The following is a 25,253-nucleotide window of genomic DNA, read 5'->3' as shown; positions in this document are numbered from 1 at the left end:
GAAAAAATCCCTGTGCTTTCTGCTTAGTTTTGATGAAACTAAAATTAGTCTTTAAGTCTCAGTCAGTCTCTCTTTTACTCTCATCCCTTCTGGTCTAGACAATCTTGGTTGGTGCACAAAACTGATCAAGTAAATGACATAACCAACCTAGCCTCTACTTCACATTTTCTCAAATCATGGACTTTGGAAAACATGTCAAAACTACCCAGGGCATATCTTAAGGATGAAGATCATACAGCCGTGTCTTAGACCTCCCAAATCAGAATTTCTTAGTGTCAGGAGTTGGTGATCTGTAGGTTAACAAATTCTTCAGGCTGTTTGATGTGCATGAAATTTAAGAATCACTTCCATTTTGTATCTATACATTTTTGTTACAAAAATAAACATCAAATTGATTTCAAGTAAGTTTTAATAACTTTATTTTCTTATTCGGAACAATCAACAAGCTTAGAATTCACAGAAAATCATTAAATTATATACTATGTATAAATTAATGAAATAATCATGGAACAATACTAAAATAGATTTATTACATATATCTCTCTGATATTTTTTATTAAGAAGGAATAGAAGCATAAATGAATTATGATTTTGACAAGCATGGTACAAATATAAGAATAAATCATTGATAGAGATGAAGTCACTCCCAACATTATCTTTGATTGTAAGATGTATTAAGAATATTTTAAATGCAGTGATGGAAATATACTTGTTTTTAAATTGGAGGGAATTTATGAAAGAACCGTTCAACTCTGTGTGTTCATCTGATAAGAAGGCAGCTGCATGCATCCTCCCATGCTTCCGGTTTCTATTTTTAAGATCACAACTAGTCGCTATTCTTTTTTACATAAATTGCTCACAAATGTAGCTTGGTGAAAAGAACCTACCTAGAATTGGTTGCTTAAAATTCTAGATATGTAATGTTATCAAACTGGCTAAATAATGTTGACTCCAAAACCCAAATCCACAGAACTAAAATTAACATGAGCATTGTGTAAAAAAAGCTTCATCATAAAACCTCATGTTTGTCTTTGTGTGTGTTCTCTACTCACACTCCCACTGTCATAATTTTGTATGGATTATTTTATTTAATAACTCATTCTAGTATTCGGTGTTTCATCAGCAAACTAAAAATGGAAAGCCGATTTGATCAGTTTCTTTTGCACTATTTCCGTAAGTCACCTGCCTCTCTCTACAGTAAAACACACACATGCGTGCACGCACACACACAGACCACATTCATTTGTTCAGCAGCTCACGTTTGTTCAAGTGGATCCTAATGTTTGCCATCCACTTTGTACCAGGACTTCTGCATTATTTAGTAGCAGCACCCAAGAACACTAATCTCAACTGTTGAATCAAGTTGCAGGCTACTGCTTAAATAATTAGACTCAAGTATTCCAGAAATTCTAAAAATCTGAAATCTGAAATCCTCCTAATTGGCTACAATCTCAGTATTTTTAACAAATGGTTGTCAAACTGTAATGCTTCAAAACATATGATTTGCCCTGTTTCCTTCCTAAAAACAGCCAAGTTATAGATGTTAATGAATGTATGTCGACCCCTACAGACCAACTTGTTATTCTAACCTTCCATTCCATTACTTGTCCTTTTAGTATTGTCAGGTCAAGAATGAGAGGGTTAAAAGTTCAGTCGATACTTGCCTGATAATACTTGTTGTCATTGCTTTTTAGGTCTATTCAGATGCCCACGAGTATATTAAATCAGCAGCATTATGTCACATTCACATACCTGATACCACATGACCCAAACACCAAGTCACTGTCCTGCTCATAAAATACTATACATTGATTGCTCCATAAATACCTATATATTTGCTTCACAATCCAACAGGGTAGATTTAAGCGTTTGCTTGCCAGGCATAGAGAATATCTACCCCACATCCAGCTGGTATATTATATACCTGTATTGCACCTATTCTTTCCATTCTTTGCTTATGTCAAGTCTAAAATTTTATTTCTCCTTTATATGGAAGAAACAATAGCTTTAGATTGACAAATAAAAATTTCTAATTACAGAATATTGACTGGTAACACACAGTGACTATATTTATAGTTACTCAAATTAGCACATTCTTTCCTTTTCAAGAGTGTGTAGTGAATTGATCCAGATAATACAAACCTCTCTTCTCCACAAGTCTCTCTGATAGCCTCAAAGGAAATATTGAGTTTATATATTGGGTAAAATATAGCTGAGTTTAAATGTTCTACTATTGTGCTATTAACAATATGAAACAGTTTTGGAGAGAAGATTTTGTTGTTCAAGGCTATAATATAAAATTCTCCCAAAGAAGTTATCAGGAGGAATTCTGATCATATGTTCTATGGACCATTAAGACACAAGCACCACCATAAACCACCTTGAACTGAAATTTCCCAAGTTGATGAATATTTGGCAAACTCTTGGGGCCAGACGAGGTGATAGGCCCATCATTTGGCTGGTTGGTATCAGGACCGGCTTTGACTCCTCACACATACTGAAGCATATTCTGTTGGTGCTTCTTGCACTGGTCTTGCTTGTCTTAGGTTCACACCAATGATAGAATGATTCAGGGAAGCATAAACGATTCCCTGTTTGTTTTCATCCAGGGATGGGTTAGAATAAACTTCAGAGCCTTCTCTTATCCTGAACAAGGAGTCGTTATCGTAAATTTGAGTTTGGGATAGCAGAGTTTGGGAATTTTCTCTGATGCTCACTTCAGCTTGTTCACTCCTCAAGGGCTGAGAGACATCCACCTAAAAGAGAAAAAAAAAAAAAAGTGCACCACTGAATGATAATATGCCCTCATTAGCAAACTGTGAGCAAAAGGCTAAATGGTGTCATCTTCCTTGAGAGAAATAATCTACTTTTCCTCACATAGGCTGATAATATCTACACTTTTGGCAAATTCTTGGTTCTTAAGGGATAAATTTTGAGGACTATTATGTTCCTACCAAGTGGTTATTTGGTGCTTTATTATGGGTCACTTTTGAAATCATAGAACACTTTCAATTCCATTCAACATAAAAGTTTAGCCCAAATTAATGGGAAAAACATAAACTGACTCATGAAAACTTCAGGTATTTCATAATCCAATGGGAAGTATTAATGTAGTATAGAATAAAAAGATTCATAAATAAAGCAGAATAGTGACCTCCTGATGGGGGCCAAAAGAATAAATATTATGAGATATCCAAGATAAATTATTATGATCTGAGACCTGGAGTTGGAAAATTGATGTCAGTTTTAGAGGGATAAAGTTTAGATAAAGTTCTGAAATATTATTCCAGTTGTTATTTCTATCACAAGAAAGTTCTTATACAATCAGTGCCACAAAGATCTCGCCCCATGATGTGGTGGAAAGAGTTGATAAAGACAGAAGCAGCAATCCCACTTACATACTTATGGCACATTATGGTTTATAATATACTTTTAAAAATGCATATTGAGCTGGGCACAGTGGTGCATGCCTGTAATTCCAACAGCTTGGGAGTTCTGAAGCAGATCTCAAGTTCAAAGCCAGCACAGCCACTTAGTAAGGTCCTAAGCAACTTGGCAAAACGCTGTTTCAAAATAAAATATAAAAAGGGCTGGGGATGTGGTTCACTGATTCAGTCCTTGGGGTTCAAAGAATGTCAAATATCTTAGAGTTTCTGATAAAGAGGTGAGTTTGTGGAAACTAAAACTAAAAAGAGTAATGATATCTCCTCACTCTTTTCAGTTATTTGTTAGCCATTTCTAGCTATACAAAGAATCTATCTGGTAAAAATGAAAATGACATGTTAATGAAAGGGGTTATTATTTCAATTTTTTTTAAATCTTGATTTTGCCAGTCAATTTGTATTTTTGATGTTTGGCCTAACTCTTTTATCAAGTCTGTAAACTTTATAATCAACATACCTTATTTAGTCCTTTGTAATTCTCATCGTGATGTGAACAGTAGGATGCATATTATATCTCCTTCAAAGAGTTTAATCATGCATGAGTATCTGGCCCTATCCTGAGAAACAAGGTAATAACTGCTTCACCTAATGAGGTGACCACTCTGAATTAACACTGAGGCTGGATAGTGACAGGGGCAGAGGTTGCTGGAGTAAGACAGAAAATGTCCCCATCTCCAAACAAAGAAGCCTGGTCAAAGTCAGTAGATTCAGTAGACTGAAGACTGTCAAGTAACCTGATAAATAGTCACAAATCCTCAATACTTCAGCATGGCTCCTGTTAATACTTTTCAATCTCTATGAATCTGTCAGTTAGTTACCTCGCCCTCTTCTCAAAAGATGGTCCATCACCATGGAGAATGTTATTAGGGTGAACTTGGTACTCCATCTCTGAAACTCCCTTGTAATATTCCATTAAAACAATCAGTGTCACAAGGATCTCGCCCCATGATGTGGTGGAAAGAGTTGATAAAGACAGAAGCAGCAATCCCACTTACATACTTATGGCACATTATGGTTTATAATATGCTTTTAAAAATGCATATTGAGCTGGGCACAGTGGTGCATGCCTGTAATCCCAACAGCTTGGAAGTTCTGAAGCAGATCTCAAGTTCAAAGCCAGCACAGCAACTTAGTAAGGCCCTAAGCAACTTGGAAAGACCCTGTTTCAAAATAAAATATAAAAAGGGCTGGGGATGTGGCTCAGTGATTAAGTGCTTGGGGTTCAATTCCTGCTAATGCTACCCAGCCCCCCAAAATGTTAAAATGCACATACCATAGCATTCGACTTTTAAGTGTATAATCACTTTTATGCTAAGGACCATTTTGGAATAAATCCAGAATATCATCAGTTTTTTATATGTACTGATAAAGTCAAAATTGCTATAGAATGAACAAAGAGAAGGCAAAAATTCTTTCATACCTTAGAGGTTGTTGATACGGATAAGCTGCTGCACATTGCCACAAAAACTGAAAATTAAGTAATCTTTGGTACTTTGTAAATATCCAATGGGCCTTCAAAGAGTCCAGAGTTACCAGTCTTTCCTTGGTATGGCAATGGACTTGCAAACTTTGTAACTGCTCTGATTTGAGTCAATTCCCCTCACCAGGTTTGTTCAAGTTTTCACCTGCAAAGAATGCTGAACTATGTGTTCCCCCTTTTAAATTCAACTTCAAGTCATAATAAACACCAGCTTACACAGGAAAAAATATGACCACATTCTAATGAGTCTGGGTTTTCCTTGCATGGTATATTATTTAGATTATTATTTTAAATAGTTTCAGGCCTGACTATGACAGAATGCTGTATTTTTCTTGTTGTTTACTTAGAAATATAGGAAATAATATTTAAGAACCTTTCCCTATTTGAGAAAATAAAGCTTTAGCACCAAACATAGTGCCTACTAGTGCTTATTAAAAACTTAATACAAGTTTATCAAGGTGAATGCATTTGATTCTCCATAAAATTCAGCCATAAAAAAGAATGAAATTATCCAATTTGCAGGAAAATGCATGGAACTTGAGAACATTATGTTAAGCAAAATAAACCAAACTCATAATATCAAGATTATATGTTTTCTCTCGCATATGGAGGCTAGGGCGGAAAAAGGAAAAGAAAGGGGAGGGGAGGGGATGTCATGAACATGGAAGTGACATCAGTAGAATAGAGAAAAGGGACTAGGGGGAGGAAAAAGGGGCAGAGGAAACTAGGAAATTATATTGACCAAATGATATTGTTATATTGTTTTATCGTGCACAAGAACAAATGCATAATAATGAACCCCACCATTATGTGTAATTATAATGGAATAAAAATAGGGGGAAAATACAATAAAATTTGACAGCTTAGGTGGGAAATGTTGAATACTATTTAATATTACATGTAGAATTATTGGTTGTATCTGTCTCTGGCATTTCTGGAACTTTCAAGATGCTTACTGCTTATTTGTCTCTAATTTTCCTTACTGAAATACACACACACACACACACACACACATACACACACACATACACATCAACTACCTCATTTATGCCTATTTTAATTAAGGAGCTTCATTTTTTCCCCCACAAATACATTACTTTATCTTGCATTCTCTCTTTCGTTCCAATATCTTCACAACTTTGGATCCAAAAGAAAGACCTAAATTTATTCTCCAAATCTTCCAGGAACAATTGCTTTCCAAAAGCCCTTTACTTTGTCTGGCTCTCTCTTCCTTTCCTTAATGAGCCCACACACCTGACCATGGACTTTGGCATAATCATTTAGCCTGGAATCATGCCTCTTTACCTACTGGTATGTTTATGAAAAAAATCTAGTTATTATAATGCAGTTATAATTTATTGTGATAATTAACCTAGAATTATGGTTATTTATGGGTTCATTTTTTCATTAACTCTCTACTCTCTTCCAGAAAGACTTCAAGGTGTTTTTGTAAGAATGAATGAAGAGCCCAAAGCCACATAATAGACCAGAGCTGAGCCAAAGTTATGTGGGTCCGTCTCTGACTTTCCTGTTTCTATTCTGGACTGCTTCCATATCAAAGAAACACTTATTATGAGACTTGTTATTCCCAAAGAGTCTTTGATGTATTGAAAAAAAAAAGTGGGTGGCCCTTGGTGTTATGCAAACTTATTGAAAAAAGATGACATAATACAAGTCACATTTATCATAACAGATACATTAAACATACCAGGTTAATTTCCCTTCCTTCTATATCAGAAGGCTTCTTTTGTTTCCCTGGAAGATAAAAGTAAAAAAAAAAAAAAAAAGATTAATCAAAAGGAGGAAAGAAAGCAGAGGTAAACCACCTCCCCCCACGCCCATCCTGTTGCATACTAGCAATGATGTCATATGTTTGGGCTTGTATATTCGCCTTGGCTAGCATGCTGTACAGGACCCAGTGGATGAGAATTCACATTACCCATTTCCCTTCCAGCCCTACTGACACCACATGGCCTATGGCATATCCAAGAGGAAGGGGCAGGATCTAGCAACTTCACTTTGAAAAGGTTAGAAGCCCTTGCTCGGAGTATATCCCATATGCAATCCCAGAAATGCTCCTGTCCTGTCACCTGCATAGCCAGTATCTCCTGTTACTCAGTTCACTTTGATGTGGCAAATCAAGATTTGTCCCACACCTGTCTGTAATTCCAGCTACTCGGGAGTCTGATATAGGAGGATCACAAAGTCAGTCTGGAGAACCTAGTGAGACCTTGTCTCAAATAAAATTAAACATAGTAAATGGGCTGAGGATGTATCTCCCAGTAGAGTGACACCCTGGGTTCAATCCCCAATACTGCAAATAATAAAAATAAACTGATAAATGAATTTTAAAAAATTATGCCTTCCTCTTTTTTCTGAAGTTCTGAGAGAAGTTATAGTAGCCTCAAGAAAAATGATGGAATATATAGAGAGACAAGGAAAGATCTATGGAGTTGCAGATGCAAAGGTGGGATTACAGAAGATTCCTCAGAATTGTAAGAAGGTTCTGGGCTTCAGAATTCCTCACTGGAAGCACTTCAACCAGATAAATCTTTCTTTTGTGGCAATGGAATCAGGGGTGGTCTGTCTGGCTTAGTTTCTATACCTACACTATAGCTGATGTTGTAGGAAAATGAATAGGGAGACATGAAGGAAAAGAAAAAAAAAGAGAAAACTGAGGTGACAAGATCAGAGTTAATCAGAATTCTCAATGCATTCCTCTCTTACTGGGTTTAAGTATTTGGTGGTGACCCTGACAGAATGTTTTCAAAACAAAACAAGGAATTGTTCTCAAAACACCACACCTCTCCCATTTTCACCAAACCCACATTTTTCAAACACATTATTTTTGAGTGAGGACTGAGTGCAATCAGTTCAGTTGTGTGTTCTTGATGGCAATAGAAAGGACACACATATGAATTCCTGCCGAGGATAATGGTTCTTTAGACAAGACTGTGTGACTGGGATGATGCATTATAGGTGTAAAAAGATGAGACAAAACAACTCAACGCAGACTTGTTCACTGAGAAATTATTTCAACCCCACTTTCAACTCAAAGTTTAGAAGAATTCTTTCTCATATGAGCATAAGACTGATGCCAATAGAGAATGTCTCAGCAACATGGCCTTCTGGCCACAATCCTGGGCTGTGCACTTTTCTGTAATGCAGGTGCCTCACTATGACAAGAGGGAGCCCAAATGGACCCACTTGGCTTTTTGGTGAAAATATGAGGAGTCCCCCCAGGAACTCCTTCTCCATGGTTTATCATAGATCAGGAAAAAAAAAAAAACAGGAACCAATGGAAAATCTATCATCCTGGAAAACAGAACCCCAGAGGGGCAGAAGGAAAATGGAACCCACCTTGATGCCTTTTTAGGTAGCAGAACAAGCAGAAACAGGCAATGATGAGGAGAGACAATCCTCCCACAGGAAGCAGACTGTAGAGGAGCCACGGCTTGTCTGCCACCTCTTCCTTGGAGGGTGGTCCTGAGGCAGTTGGTGCATCTGGAATGTTAGTCAGTGCTAAAGACATTTAGGAAGTCAGAGCTATATTAGGTTCAGCAACATACCTCTGCATCATCAGATGCTTCTATTTCTCCTCCGGAGGTCTCTCCTAAAAAAATAGGCCTCAGTACTTGGCTTAATCTTTTGCATTTTTTTTTTATTCTGCTAGGGTTAATCTTCTGTAGAACAATCTTCATAACAGCTCTCAGAAAGTATTTCACCAAGCCCTTCCCTTTACAGTATCAAAGTTTCCATTCATATGCACTATTTAAGGAAATTAGAGAAGGCTTTAGCTTTATTCAATTCTGTGACTTGAGTATAATAATAATAATTCCAGGAGTTACCCCAAAATAAGACAGCCAGTGAACTAACATGTTTCAGATACTAAATTCACTTCCCTTCAACACAGTGCCTTTTCTTTGTTTCATAACTCACTGTTATCTCCAAATACAGAATACTTTTGGCTTCCTCAAATATGCTTTGCATGGCATATAGCTGATGCTCATTATTATTTATAGGTGTTAACAAACATTAAGGCCACTTGTCCAGGGTAGTTTGAAACTTGTTAGCAGATTATAGAACAATTTAGTAGATCACAAATTCATTTCTGGAAAATGAAGCAGAGCACAACAGAATACATTGGAATGGATCACACACAGTAGTGATTCTCAAGCAGGACAATTTCTCCCCTAGGACACAAGTGGCAATGTCTGGAAATGTTTCTGGTTGTGACAAAGTTGGAATGGGACTGGCATATAATGAGCACAGGCTAAACACCCTATATTACACAAGACACCTCTTCACCATTACTGGGGGTGGACATATAGTAGACTATATGTTCTATAGTTTGGTAATTCAGAAGAGTGGAAACAAATGTAGCACTGTTCCTGCTGCAGCTGCTGTTGAAATTGGGCAGGCAGCCAAGTCATTGCAGGAGTGGGAGACAGCTGTCTCGGGGAGGGATTTGGATAACAAACAACAGATAATCTAATACAAACAAATCCACTAGACTAAGAAGACCCAACTTCTATTATTTTTCCACCCATCACACAAACTTGTTAATTTTATTTGATTAGTTTTATACTTACTTATTTGAGGTTGTTCTGAATTATTTCTGGTCTGTTCTGAAATACAGAAATAGGATGAAGAATTGAAATTGAGAAAACAATGAGTATATTCTCAGGGATGTCTAAAATCAAAGCTAACTTTGGAGAAGACTGTGGTAATTGCATACTAACAGAGAATCCAATGATCCACTTCAAGGCCAGTTTGCATGATTCATGTATCATCACTATAAAATCATGAAATAAAGTAAATTCCTAAGTTAGTTTCAGACTCAAAAAACTCTGCAAATACAAGGTGACACTCATCTGTCTGCTTTGATTCCCTCTTCCACATTCCTTAGGTATATGGATACAGAACAGCCCATGTAAGCACCTCTAGAACCTGCAATAACAAGACACACCAGCAAGTGCTCCAAGTTGAGTATGGAAGGCCATAAGGAAAGGATGCTTTGGGAGACATTCTGGGTGCTCATTCTGAAACAAAGACTGTGCCTTTCACTCTCTTCCTTCTCACTCCACACCACTTTCTTTCTCAGATAATAATCACCCTGCATTTGTGAAGTTTCTCATCAGGACTGACCAGGGACAGTCTGAGGAGAACAGACTTCTAGACCAATGTATGTTCCCCTGACTGTTTCCCAGCTCAATCAACTTTCCTCTTGGGACTTTGCTTTGCTTTACAAAGTTGCTTTTCTTCATTTTGGGAGAATACTGCTTTCCCAAGAGAATCCAATTCCCCACTTTGTCACAAGCCTGTTCTTACATGAACCCACTCTGAACATAAAAAGAAAAGGAGAGTCAGACACAAAAACAAGAAAATGCCCAATAACCCTTCAGAAAGATATTTCAAGGGGGAACAATTAAATAGTTTTTTCATACCTCCAAAATGTATTTATTAAAGCATAGTTGTTAAACATAATTCCAGGGCACATTTTTCCCTCACTTCATATTTACTTTATTGAGTCCTCTCATTTTCAATAGGAAAAAAATTTTCTTAACCCTTGCCCTATTACCTTTGTTTTCACCATTTCATTAAAGTAGAATTCACACTCAGTTTAAATTAAAATAATTTCAAAATAATTTATTTGACTTTTGTGAAGGAATCAGATAACCCAAAGAAATATGACACAATTTCTACCTTCCAGGACATTATACTCTCTCATGGAACTTGAGAGCATTTCCATACATTACTATTGTGAAAGAAAATATGTTAAAAGAGAGAGAGAGAGAGAGAGAGAGAGAGAGAGAGAGAGACAGGCTTAAATTGAATAAGGATTGGTAGAAAAGAGAAATTGCATCCCCTAAAGCAATCGTGGAAGGCTTCCTTGAAAACTTAGGTAATGAGCTGGAATTGAATGGCGGGCTGAAGCTTTGATAGGTAAAGATAGGTGAATGAATGCCCTGTGAGCGGTGACAATGGCATAAGAGGGTTCATGGTAAGTGTAGAGCCATGGCAAGTGGGGCAGCTGGGCTGAGTGGAGAGGTTCTACGTGGAATCCAGAAACAATCCACAAAGGTAGGGATGAGCTGAGGAAGACCTTGAGTGACGGTGAACAAACGTAAGCCCAATTCTGCAAGCACTGAGGATGCTCTCCAGGGGACAAGAAATGTATCAGGTGTATTAAGTATTTTAGGGAGATTTTGGGCCAAAATGACCAAAATGGGAAACACTAAGGACAAGAAGTCCAATAGTACCATTAATTGGAGTCATTTAGAAGGAAAATAATGAAGGTCTGAGATGCTCTTAGAAGCTGTAAAGAGAACACATCACAGAGCAGAAGATTCTCTTGACAAACAGGAGCAGAAGGCCAAAGCCAAGTGGTGGGGAATACCTGGTGTGGACCAGAAGCCTTGATTGACCAAGTGAAATGAAAGAGAGCAATAAGGAAGGGAGGAGCAGGGAAGAGACAAACCTGGGAGGGTAGAAATCCTCCAAAAGAAACCAGCCCCTTCCTGTCTTCAATTTAACTCTTTGGGTCTTGCGGGCCTCACCTCCACACTTTTATTTTCCAGTATAAAACTAATAAAACCCCTCAGGGCACAGAGTTTAACAGGAAATGCTTTTGGGTCTGACTTCTTTTCCTTAGCAGAACGTTTCTGAGGTTTATCCAGGTTGCAGCATGTATCGGTACTCATTCCTTTTTAGAGATCAATAATATCCATTTGTGTAGATATGCCACATTTCCATTCATCAGGTGGTGAGCATTTAGGTTGTTTCCACCTCCGGTATTGTGAATAGCTGCTTATAAATGTTCATGTGAAAGTTTTTTGTGACATATATTTAATTCCACTTGGGTATTTACCTAGCCACACAATTGCTTGGTAATGTGGTAACTAGGTTATCTTTCTGAAGAACTGCTAGACTGTTTTCCAAATTAGCTGTGCCAATTTATATTACCACCACAAGCAAGGTAAAAGTGGTTCCACTTCTCCACACCCTTGCCAACACTTGTTTTTGTTTTTTTTTTTTTTTAATTCTTGTCATTCTAGTGGGTATGCCATGGTATTTCATGGTGGTTTTGATTTGCATGTTCCTAAAGATGAAATGATATTGAGCTTTTTCTCACATGCTTATTGGCCATTTTGTATACAAAATTCTTTGATAACATGTCTACTCAAGTCCTTGCTTATCTGTTTATAGTTGGCTTGTAGTAGTTCTTATACATTCTAGGCAAACATCTCCTATCAGACATATAATTTGCAAATATTTTCTCATATTCTGTGGTTTGAATTTTTACTCTTTTGAAAGTATCCTTAGATGCAGAAAAGTTTTCAGGTTTTATGAAGCCAAACTTATCTAATTTTTTGTCTACTTTTTTTGTAATTTTATCTAGAAAACTATTACCACATCCAAGATCAGGAAGGTTTACAGTTTTATATACATATTTATAGTTTTATATAAATTTAGTTTTCATAATTTTAGCTCTTATATTTAAATATCTGATCCATTTTTTAATTTTGTGTGAGGTAAAGGGTTTTAATTTATTCTTTTGCTTGTGTGTATACAATTGTGTCAAACAAATCATTCATTTGTGTTTTTTTATTGGGTGGTGTTCAGTGTTGGGGATCAAACCTGGGGCCTCTTGCATGCTAGGGACCAATCAATATCTTAAGGGTTTCTCCTATGTTCTCTTCTAGTAGTTTTTAAGATTCAGGACTTAGATTAAGGTCTTTGACTCATTTTGAGTTAATTTCTGTACAGGGTGAGATAGGAGTCAAGTTTCAATTTTCAACATGTGAATATCCAGTTTTTCCAGCACCATCTGGTAAAGAGGCTGTCCTTCCTGTAATGTATTTTTTTGGCACCTTTATCAAAAATTAGTTGACTGGGCTGGATGCAGTGACTGTAATCTCAATGGCTAGGGAAGCTGAAGCAGGAGGATCTCAAGTTCAAAGCCAGCCTCAGCAAAAATGAGGTACTAAGCAACTCAGTGAGACCCTGACTCTAAACAAAATACAAAACAGGACTGGGGATGTGGCTCAGTGGCTAGTGCCCCTGAGTTCAATCCCTGGTACCAAAAAAATAAAATAAAATCAGTTGGCTGAAGATGTGTTTGGGTCCTCTGGTCTGCTCCACTGATCTTTGTGCCTGTTTGATCAGTAGCATGCTGTCTTTCTTTGTTACTGTGTCTCTGTGGTATGTCTTGAGATCAGGTATGTGATGCCTCCTGCTTTGCTACTTTTCAAGATTGTTTTGGCTATTCCAGGTCTATCACAATTTCCTATGAAAATCTGATTCTAAAAATTCATAGGAAAAAACAGCTGTTGGGATTTTGAACGGGATTACATTGACTCTCTAGACCATCTTGGGGAATATTATAATTTTTACAACAGTGATTCTTCTAAACCATGATGATGGGAGGTGTTTACACTTATTTACATCTTAAATTTATTTTAGTCAGACTTTTTTTGCTCAGTTTGCAAGACTTTTATCTCCTTGATTAAATTTATTTCTAAGTGTTTTACTTTTTGATGTTATTATAAATGAAAAATTTCCCCTTAATTTCCTTTTCAGATTATTCTTTACTGGTGTTATAGAAATACCACTGATTTTTATATGTTCATCCTGTATCCTATAAATTTGCTAAATTTGAGTGTTAATCTTAATACTTTTTTATGAATTTTATAGCATTTATCTGTATAAAAGGTCATGCTGTCTTTGAACAGACTGTTTTACTTCTTCCATTCAAATTTAGATGCCTTTTATTTTTCATTCTTGCTAAATTGTTCTGGCTCAAACTCCCAGTTCACTGTTGAATGGAAATGGCAGAAGCAGGCATCCTTGTTTTGTTCCTGATCTTAGGGGACAAGAATTCCATCTCCCACCACTGGATAAGCTGTTTTCTGTGGGATTTTCACAAATCAAAAATAATTTTACTCTCCTTTCCTCCTCCCTATATATATATTTTTTTTCCCTCTCCTTTGTTCAGTTGGGTTTTCCACAGCTTAATCTTCACCTGTTCTCCCTCAGCTGTTACAGCTATTTAAAGGCCTCTGGGGAGGAAGTGGGGAGTCAGCTGAAGCCCTGCACAGTCCCCAAAACTCATCAGAGTCAAGCTACTTGTGTCAGTTTGCCCTGTGAACATTAATAAGCGTGTATTTATCGGAGCACCACAAATATAACTTGCATTAATTATAATCGACAAAGTCAAAAACAGAAAACTGGAAGAAAAAAAAGAAAAGAAAAAGAAAGCAAGGACAAACAATAAAGAACTATCTGTAATCACTGGTATTCACCTTGACATTTTTTTTTTTCACTGTTTCAATAATCTACTTCTGGACTTACCAAGTAAATGATATAATCCATAAGTGCAAAAACAAAAACTTTCATTGTACTTTTCTTACTCTTCCCCAACTCACTTCACACGCACACACCCACATACATGCAGACACCCATGCACTCCTGGATCTCACACTCTGTGAGGTGTGGCAGACTTCTGAGGTGATGCAGGCGTTCAGTTTCTAACCTACTCACTTAAGAAAACCCAGATCTTCAGTTGCCTGGAAATATGATGAGAAAAACATTAGATGGTCTGGGGGTTGAGAACTCACCTGTCACATAAAGGGTTATTGAATGACTTGGAGAGACAAAAGACTGAAAATGCGCATGACAGCTATATGAGCCATTGTCGCTAGGAAGCACTGGTTCAAAATGTAGAAAAAATACTGAAATATTCTGCCTTTCTTCCCAACTTGTGTGTGGCTGAAGTCTATCTCCAAGTTGGAAACACTGTGTTCCATTGAATTTGCACCAAGTCATATTGGGTCTCTTAGCACAGTATTTGACAGGGCATTCCATTTTAAAGGAACTTCCTGCCGGGGCATGGTATGCTGAATGTCTCTTCACGGAAAGTTGTTCTTTACATGACTCCTCCCCTAAAAGATAAAGACAGAATTAAAATCAAATCTGTTCTTCTCAACCACCATATATATGCCACTTCCACCATTTCTACCAAAAATTTCTCAAGCTTAATTATATCATTTTTCTAGGTAATATATCCAAGGAACTGACCCTCACTAGCCCAGTGTCTTGTATATAATAGTCACATAACAAAGATCTTTATTTAATATTTTTAATACTGGATTTACAGAAAATCATTTCATCTTCACAACAAAAATACTATATATTAGTATATATGTTTTACAAATGAGGAGACTGAGGTGATAAAGAACTTGTCTATAGTAACATGCTAAAAATTCAGAGAATTAAGATTTAAAGTCATACTGTAGTTTCTTGTTCTAGAACTCATTAGCCATTAGTCTGTATTACTTCTTGAGCAACTCTTAAACCATTAAATGAAGAAGAATTTTTAAAAAGTTTTTTATAGTTGTAGATGGACAGACTGCCTTTATTTCATTTGTTTATTTTTTTATGTAGTGATGAGGATTGAACCCAGAGCCTCACTCATGCTAGGCAAGTGCTCTGCCACTGAGCTACAGCTCCAGCCCCAAGAAGAAGAATTTTTGTAAACAATCATATGCCTAAAATACCTGAAATTAGGAATTTTATTTCTTAGTTTTTCAATGGCCTTAATGCTGCCTTGCAAGTTTTTCCCCGTTTTCTTTGTAGAAGACATGCAACTCAAAATAATCATCTGAAGACAAGATGTTCCTAGTTACCCAGAACTTTTTATTCTCCAACAGGAAGGAGGAGCAGGGCTCCAACTCTGGGAATCTCTGCATGCTGGCCCAACATACTGCAAACATGCCTCCCTTTGGGGGAAAGAGCTTTTCCCTGAAAATAGGCCTTTTTTCTATGTAATCTATGAATCTCCAGCTAGCAATTGTCAAGTGTATATAAAATCTGCAGCCAGAAACATTTTTAAAGTTTTCTATGTTGTTGAATAAGTTATCATTAACTTATCATAAATATATTTACCCTGTAACCTCTATATTCAAAATAATACCTGAGAACCAAGTTATATGAGAAAGAAATCTTTTCTAAGCAGACAAAATAGATATATCAAGATCTAAAATTTAGCTCATTTTATACCTAATTCTTCCAATTCCATTTTCACTTCAGAGGACAAAACATGCTATATGATACAGACTAATATGTTCATAATGACAAGACTTAATCAATAATAGAATTTTAACTATTAATTCTCAGAGTCCCATGCATAAGGGACATGAGATACGGTATGCATTTACAATAATTAAAAAAAATACTTTTACATCATTTACATCATGTAACTGATATATGTATGATATGTGTATAAATCACTGAATATTTTATTATGGTTCTAACTTCTTGATGTAGTGAAACAAAATAAAATAGGCAAAGTTTCTGTCGAGTTAAGCAATTTATATATTTTTACTTTTCTAGTAAAGATAAGGCTAAGCACATGGTCTTAAAAGTATTTAAAATACTTTTTCCTCCAATCTTCTAGTTCTTTATTAGCCTATTCTTTTATGTTTTGAACTATTCTCTCAGCAATGTGTCTAATCCATATTCATTAATCTCTTTAACACATCTTCAAGTATTCTTCTGAATAGATTCACAGAATCATGGGTTATAAACACATAAGCATACCTGAGATTATAGCTAAAAGCCTTCTTTAAAGACCAGGAGGGCTAAGGACTCCACCACAGGGAAGACCAGACGTTGAGCTAGCCAGCAGCTTTGGGCCCCAAGTTCCACAAGCCTCTCTACATAGGACAATATTCTGCTTTATTTCTATATCCTTATAGAATGAATATTCTCATTTTAGCTATTTCCTAACACCTAATAAAACTTTCACTCTAATTCCTGGTCATATCTCATCGATTCCAGCTCACTATAATTGAAATTTGATTAAGTTTTCAGAAATTGTGATTGAGACAGAGAACCTTTAGAGAAACTTAAGAACCCAATTTACTATTTATAACTATGTTGAGAGCACAAATGAGTTCACTTTAATACTTGCTAAGTCAGTGGCTTTCAAAAATTCAGAATAAAAATGAAAGCAAACAAAAAAGGTAAGTCATAAAAATGAGATTTTCAAAAATTGAAGAGAAAGAGTAAAATAACTTACCAAAAGGAAGTGCCTAAATGTGGTTATAGTTATGACAAAAAAGCAAGGAGGTCAGGGGCAGAAAGACCAAGTGAAACCAGGTGTCTGTTCCTCTCCCTAACGTTAATGGACTATCATAGCTTCCTAACTTCCCCTTTTCATTCTCTTGGGTAAATTAATTACAGTTTATGGAGCCTATAACTTTGTACCAGAATTGCAAAAATCCAGATGGTTACAAAGACGTTTTGTTTTCAGAAGTTTACTGTTTAATTAGACAATATTACCTAATGACAAGGCCACATTTCTAGAATATACTTATTATCTACTATTCTTTTAAAGTTTACTTGAGCTGAAAGCAAGGTTTAGAGGGATCTAGTATGTTAATTTTGGGGGGTGGGTATAGAAATAAGACATGATGCCTGCATTTTGGAATTTGGCTTCTAATGGGAAATAAAAATACATGATGAGTGGGAGAATAACTCTGTGTAAACATACAGACCACTTTTCGTGGCTATGCACAGGTGTGACCTCAGCTAGGGCTCTTGAGGCAAGTCTTCATGGAACCTGAGAGCTGAACCTCAGTAAATAAACAGCCCTTTGACAATCAGAGCAGAGACCAGCAAGATATTTCAGGACTGAGACAATGGGGGATTAAAAAAAAAAAGAAAAAAGGCTCTTCATCCAGAAATCTTATGGTTCATTCAAGGAACTGACATACAACTGGATTGCAGTTTTCTGAAAGTGACATGGATTCCACTGGTTGGTTCAGAATAAATGGAATAAGTATTAAGTAGGGAAGTTTAAACTTTGCCTATCTACCATGAGAAAATGCAGTGCCTAATTTGGGGGGAGAGGTATTTATAAAGGGCATGGAAATAGCTGTAAATGAGAATATTCATTGAACACACCTGTTTCAAATGTTAAAACATTGTGTGAAGTTGAGATAACTACCCAGTTTCAACAGCACTCAATTGCTTCACAATAAGAACAGGACTGAATTACAAAAATAGGAAAGTTACTAACCACCATCACCTCCTAACACAAACACATACAACTTCACGTCCCTCAATGTGTGATTGACTGTGAAACCACTTCTAAACTGCAATTTTGACCCCTATTGCAACATAGTACCCTTCCATTTATCCAAAGAATTGTCACCTCATGCTAGTAGCACAATTAAACACATCTTTTGGTCTCAGCATCCTGTGATTCTATGCTCGAGAGGAATGCAAAAAATTGATTAGCAGGTGGAGGTGGAAAAAAAGAGATAGCTGTTAGTCCTAGCTACATCCCTAACTTGCAAAGGGCTTACAGAAACATTATTGAGGTTCCTGCATATTTTTATCAGCAGGATGAGGATCATTGACAATCCCAGTGTGAACTTTGATTCCACAGGCACAGGAATTTTTCTTGAATGAAAGAATGAATAGATGATGAATGCTTGGAAACTAGGCATTAAAAATCATCAAGAATATTCCCTCTGTGCATAAACGAGATGTTACTCTTCCTATCTCTCAGAAACTAAATCTAATGTTTCTAGGGCAAAAAGGATCCACTGAACCAAATGTAACAATTCTAATTTTTCAGGATATGTGGGTGGCCAGATCTCAAAGGAGGACTGCTCCTTAGCTCTTCCTAGGAAGCTCTCAGGGGATAAAGAATCTCGGATCTGTATCCTGAATTTACCTTAATGGTCAAAAGGTTAAGTGAACATGTTTTTGTAATAAGCAAAAAAAAAAAAAAAAAAAACACAATAAAACAAGCTATTATATCAAAGAAAATGACCTGAGGTCTTCAAGGACACCATCAAGAAGCCAAAAGGAAGCTAGGTGCAGTGGTGCACTCCTGTAATCCCAGCAACTGGGAAGCAGGAGGTCAACCCAGGCAAATCAGTGAAGCTCTGTCTCAAAAAAATAAATACTGGGGATGTAGCTTCATGGTAGAGTGCCCTTGGGTTCCATCTCCAGGAAAAAAAAAAGGAAGGAAGGAACAAAACTCACAGAATGAGAGAAAATATTTGCAATTATTTATGTGTAAGAGTCTAAGAGTTAGAGTGTATAAAGAACTCTCACAGCTCCATAATACAAGGTAAATCACCCATTAAAGAAAGGGCAAAGAGTTTGAGTAGATATTTCTCCTAAGGGTATATACAAATGGCCAAATACATATATGAAAAGATGTTCAACCCTGGGCACCATAGTACATGCCTGTAATCTCAATGACTTGGGAGTCTGAGGCAGGAGGATCACAGATTCAAGGCCAGCCTCAGCAAGTTAGCAAGACCCTTTCTCACAACTAAAAGGATTGGAGATGTAGCTCAATAGTAAAGTGGCCTGGCTTCGATCCCAAGTGCCAAAAAAAAAAAAAAAAAAAGCTGTTTAATATCATTATTTGCCAGAGAAGTACAAATGAAAGTCACAATGAGATACCAATTTACACATCCTAGAATAAGTGTAATAATAATAAAACTTCAGAAAACAACAGGTGTTTGTGGGAATGTGGAAAAATTTGAATGCTTATACACTGCTGAGCGAAATACAAAATGACGCAGTTGGTGTGGAAAACAGTTTGGTAGTTCCTCAAAAAGCTAAGCATTATAGTTATCCTAGGACTCAGCAATTCTATTCTTAGGTATACCCCAATAGGAGTAACAATGTGTGTACCTACAGTGTCTTGTATAATAGCGTTAATTGTAACTATATTCATAATAGTAAAAAAAAAAAAAAACGGAGTAACCTGAATGTCCATCAACTGATAAATGTATAAACAAAAGTGGTATTTCCAAACAATGGAATATTATTCATCCATAAAAAGAAACGAAATATTTATTCATACTACAACATAAATGAACCTTGAAAATATTATGTTAAGTAAAATAAGCCAGATACAAAAGATCACATGTTGTATGATCCTATTTCTATTAAATACTCCAGACAGACAATCCATGGAGACAGAAAGTACATTAGTGGTCTCTAGAAGATGGGGAAAGGGAGGGAACTGGGAACAACTTAACCAGTATGGTTTCTTTGAGGTGATGGAAATGTTCTGGGATAAGATGGTGGAGATAAGTGCACCATGTTTTGAATACACTAAAAACCACTGAATTGTACACTTTGAAGTGGTGAATAATATGCTATATGAATCTTATCTCAATAAAACACCATTGAACCTACAGGTATGTTGACAAGTTTTTTTGTCTGTCTTGAATTATGAAACTCTACCTTAATACACGCAAGACACACAAAGCTTTCCTCAAGGGGAAAACATTTTCTGAAGGGAAAAGACAATCATAGTTGCTTTGAGCTGTGACTTATCTGCCAACTATCAGTTAATTTTTGTTACTACTGTTAGTGTTTCTGCTGTTTTTTTCAAACATTCATATCTGGTAATAGGGAATTTTTAATGCTAAAATAATTAAAATGCAGCGTGAGGTTAAAAGTATCTACCACCTCTAGGTTTTCATCTGATAAAATATAATAGTTGCTTTTTAAGTAACTATAGATTTGGGAAGCCTCTTATTTTTAAAATTCTTAAGAAAACCACAGGGGTATTATCACAGTATGTAGCACATCTGAAGTCTAGCACAACTCATTTTGAACAACCTTTACCTCTACATGGAAAAGTATTTTCAGAAATGATCATAAAATGAGACAATATAATGGCCAGAAAAGAAATACAAACTATAAATATTTTTTGCATTGAATTTTACATATACAACTAATAAGTTTAGCAAATATTTGAAAAATAGTAGAATAGAAAAAATAAAAAAAATGCATAACTATTTGTTCAATTATTTGAGCAATGATTGAACTTTGATCCTTAGTTACATGCTGTGGTAATAATGTACAAAATAAATGTCCACTAATTCATAGGTGAATTTCATTAAACTAATGATTGAACCTTTATTGAAACTGAAATTCTGTAAAGTACAATTTAGGCAACTGCTAAATTTTACCACTAATACAAAGTGTTTTTCTTGCTTCATTCTGTAGTTTCAAAACAATTAAGCCCTTTAAATAGTGTTCATTTCAATTTTAAAGATATTAATCAAACATTTGTTGTATGAGCTAGGTCACCAAATAAAAACATCACACCTACACTCTGTGCTCTGTTTTGTTGTTTTAAAACTTCAAAGACAATAAATATTCAACACAATTGCATATAGTGACAGAAATGAAACAGCGTCTGTTGTGCTTCTTCATCTCTATAATCATTGTGGTGTTCATTTAAAGAGGACAGCTGAGAGGCAGGAACATGTAGTACCACAGCCACTGTGACTCTAGAATGGACCTGGAGCACTGGAGAGTGATTCGGAATATTGTAAATTTATTCTGGAAATGAAAAAAAGTAGCTGAATTTGTATGTGTCCAGGGCCAATTCTAAGTGGGAAGTTCTTGGAGTTAACTTGCATGTAGAAGGTAGCATTTATTGGAGAGTCAGAACTATAAACACATTAATGTGAAGATCGCATACATATTATTAACACTCAACAGTAACACATTAATCACTTAAAACTTAGACCAAATATTACGGGAGCAGTGTTCAACTCCTGACGTTGTTCAGAATTACTAGTGCTGTAAGATACTAGATAGACTGTGGGAACATAGATACGCCTGTGGCAATTTAGGAATGATGGTTTCTAGTGCAAAGATGAGACCGAAAGTTGCTTATGTGGCTCTTCAATTGTGCAGCTAGATTTTTATTTATTTTGAATATGATTATAATCTCTGAGAGTTTTCAGATCCCTAAGAGGGAGGGAATCTTTCTGACTAGGCCAATCAGGAAGGCCTCATGGAGGAAAATGAACCTTCTCCCACTCCCAACCCCACCTCCAGGTATACTTGGTCCTTTTCCTATTTTCACAATTAATACCACCCCCCCTCCCTAAAGAATGGTCCCATGCTATTCAGCGTGCCACACATCATTCTATTTCAACTACCTCTGTGTTGAAGCATTTGCCCTCTGTCTAGTTAACCATGACCTTGATCCTATGGTACCCATCTCTGTAGAAGTAAGTAGCCTTAGGAAAGTATGAAGGTGAGAAAGCATGATGTGTCCTGAGACTAAAAAGAAAGCTTGATGAAGTGAAGAATCCCCTGTTTATAGCTCTAAATGTTCCTTTGTCTTAAGACACAGACACAGCTAAGTCCTTTAAGAGCTCAATCAAAAGGCATTGAGGTGGTACTATATGCACATCAAAATACCCTGTAGTGGTTAATTCATAACCACTGAAGAAAAACTAGATTTTGCAAGTATGTGGGAAGATCTGATTTATGTCCACTTGTGGGTGATATTTAAACTGTTTAGTATGTGGTGCTCTACAGCCAGACAGATCAGTTAATTGAAAAGGAATGCCAGCCATAAACAAGTACATATCCAGGGACTTCCAGCTGAGCAAGTGTAATTGCATATAGAAATTCTTTCAGGGGCTGAAGAGAGTAAGTAATTTGTGAAAACTATTAGCTAGGTTCTTAAATTAGGACTGTGATTATGCATATTTTGTGAAATGTCATTATTTCTTATTTTTAAAAACCATGTCCTTTGATTATAACTGTTATCATTAGAAAAATCCTAACAAGTTTCACTGTTCCTCCATTGAAAATTCTTAAAATTTAAGGAAAGTTCAAAATGATTAATTTGAGCTGACAGTGTTAGAGATGAACATAGAAATGTAAACAATATTTTAGAAAACTATAATATTACTAAAGGTATAATAGACCAATAATTTTTAAGGACATCAGCCAAGATTTTAGCCTCTATCAGAAGAGATGATGATAGACAAATAACAAATACTTCAGATACATGCTGGGGTGACTACAGAGGAGAGTTTGTTCGCACTCAGGAGGAAAAGGCTTCCAGGTGATGCTGGTGGTATGTTCTGCTTTACTTCAGTGGGGTAGGATAGTAGAGGGAGGAGAGATGATGGCCACCAGAGAAGAAAATAACTGCATCAACCCTAGCAAATTGAGGTTTTGTGATGACATCAGGCAATGGTTTGAGCACAGTCAAGGAAATCCATGCACAGCGATGGCAGACCTGTAATCACACTTCAAAGAGCCTGGGAGGACATCAATTTGGACACCTTGGGGAATCACACAAGTAACACTTGAAGGCCCAAATGCCATACTTCCTGTCACAAACTACTGACATACATTCACAAAATCAGAATGCGGTGACATGAGATTAGAGCAGGAACTTCCACATCATCTAGAAACCACTAATTCAATGTTTTGTAGCCTTTATTAAATATGTCACTTTAACACTGTGGCAAATGAACCTACTGCATAAGTCAGACACTCCCAAAATTGATAGGAATACCTGGAGAAATTTAAATAGACATGAGCATAAATATGTTAAAGTCAGAACTTGTATTATAAAAGGTGACCATTGTTAGTTTAAGGAAAACCCTGTGACTTGTTCTCAGGACTATAATGGAAACTGAGATTGCTGTGAAATGAAAATGTATTCGTATACATCTTCTTGACAAACAGCACTTAATGTAATATAGATCACAGACATATAAATAGCATGGAATAATATTGTCTCCTGTTCTCTGTAGAATAATTTCTCTGGATATTGTCTTTAGACAGAGATAGCCATTTTCTCCCTAAGCACATACAAATGCACACACACACACACACACACACTCATACAATATAAAGTTCTCTTAACAAAAATGAAAATGGAAAGAATTAACTTCATATCAAGAATACACATGGTATGATTCCATATTCTCAGTACTTGCAAGACAATGGCCATGATACAAGAAAATTGAAAGAATTTTCATAATTATCATTTACTATTTCCTCTTAAAAATCCCCTTCTTTCAAAAATTTATCTTCTTATAATCATGCAAGAATCATTTAAGTTGCTTTCATGTGGTATTTATTTAGCACACTTTCAAACTATTTCTTCTAAGGCTAGAATTTCTCACTGTATGATATGACTACTTGGGGGGATATTTGAAGACTATCTCTTCCACCTAGTTGTACAGAGCAATCTAAGACCTTAAACCATACACCTCATGGTTTTATCTAGTTTGAGATAATTCTGAAATTGTTTTACCTAAAAATAGTCACTTTCGCATTTGCTGTAGCTTTTGATAATACTTAGCAAAGCTTACAAAGTGCCTGAGCCATTTCCTCTCCTTGAGATATTTAAGAATAGGACAAGCAGAGGTCTTTCAACGTCATCAGGTCAGATAGCAGATGGATGGGCTAAGTCACATTTGGAAGAGCATCTTGGGAATCATTGCTGCACACTCACTGCCACCTGCCCAAGAGCCCATGGCAACTCATTCACCACTGGACGATAGACCCTTTCTGGATCCATCCCCACAATAGGCAAAAAGGATAAGACTAATACATTTAAGTTCTTATTTCATGTTAGCCACTTTTAGGCATATCACTTTTGCATTATTGTAAAGTTAAAAATTTTTAAGTTGAGTCATTCTAAATCAAGGACCATCTATATATATTTTATTTTTATCCTCACAATGATTGTTATTATTATTTTTATTTTTAAGATGAGGAAATTGAGTATACAAGAAGATAAGCTGTTTTCAGAACTCTAAGTATAACAAAACTCACCAGTAATGGAAATTAAGTAGAAAGTCCCAAGGAAGCAAGATAATAGCTTTTGATTTCATCATTAAAATGGAGGAAATTTTTATAGTTGGATGAAGGAAGCAATAATAAATTGAAGAGCCCCTCATTGTTAGGGAGTCAATTCAAGGCTGTAATCAGCACAGGGGTTAATTTGTTCATGCCCTAATCCAGGAAATCCTGAAAATGCAGAATGAATTTCTAGACATTTGCATAAATGGTGGGCATTTCTGTGATGACAGCACATAAGTATTTGGCATTTAGTAGAAGACATGACTCTATCTCTAATATTTCATATGCGCATTTCAACAGGAACAAATACAACAGCCATATAAATAAATAAGCCTGATACAGATGCTGTGCTACAATACTTGAACTTCAAGCAATACTGGTTGCAGACTACTGGTTATCTGCCCTAGTGGGCCTGCTCTGATTCAAGGACACAGCTGGTACATAATGGAGCAACATATCTGGATGGGATGTGGAGTATGGCATTTAAAAGTAGATCCATGAACCATACTGAACCCTCATAATAAGAATTGGGCACAGTCAAAAAACAAATGGAGACATGACCCTAACCACTTTTGTTTTCCAAACAGCCTTATTGGGCCAGATTAGGATTCTTTAGTATCACAATAACCAGTGAACAAAGATTTCCAATTGCC

General features: G+C 36.2%; 1 protein-coding gene across 2 annotated transcripts in view; it reads right to left on the bottom strand.

Annotated features, from left to right (window-relative positions):
* Positions 1-402: 402 nt before the first annotated feature.
* Btla (B and T lymphocyte associated) overlaps positions 403-25,253 on the bottom strand; it is a 32,807-nt gene continuing 7,956 nt past the window's right edge. Inside the window, exons 2-6 of one of the 2 annotated variants that reach the window (XM_046425242.2) lie at positions 14,544-14,867; positions 9,516-9,551; positions 8,284-8,445; positions 6,632-6,678; positions 403-2,756 (exon numbers count right to left, since the gene is read on the bottom strand). In XM_046425242.2, coding sequence (XP_046281198.1) covers positions 2,469-2,756; positions 6,632-6,678; positions 8,284-8,445; positions 9,516-9,551; positions 14,544-14,867 — 857 coding nt within the window. In that variant the 3' untranslated portion in view covers positions 403-2,468. The remainder of the gene's footprint in view (positions 2,757-6,631; positions 6,679-8,283; positions 8,446-9,515; positions 9,552-14,543; positions 14,868-25,253) is intronic. The other variant, XM_046425243.2, reaches the window with a different exon arrangement.

The sequence above is a fragment of the Marmota monax genome, unplaced genomic scaffold (assembly GCF_021218885.2).
Source record: "Marmota monax isolate L192 unplaced genomic scaffold, Marmota_monax_Labrador192_F-V1.1 WCK01_AAM20220418_F8-fsc00119, whole genome shotgun sequence".
Classification (NCBI taxonomy): Eukaryota; Metazoa; Chordata; class Mammalia; order Rodentia; family Sciuridae; genus Marmota; species Marmota monax.
Note: the sequence above shows the minus strand (reverse complement) of the source record. Positions and strands in the feature narration are given on the sequence as shown.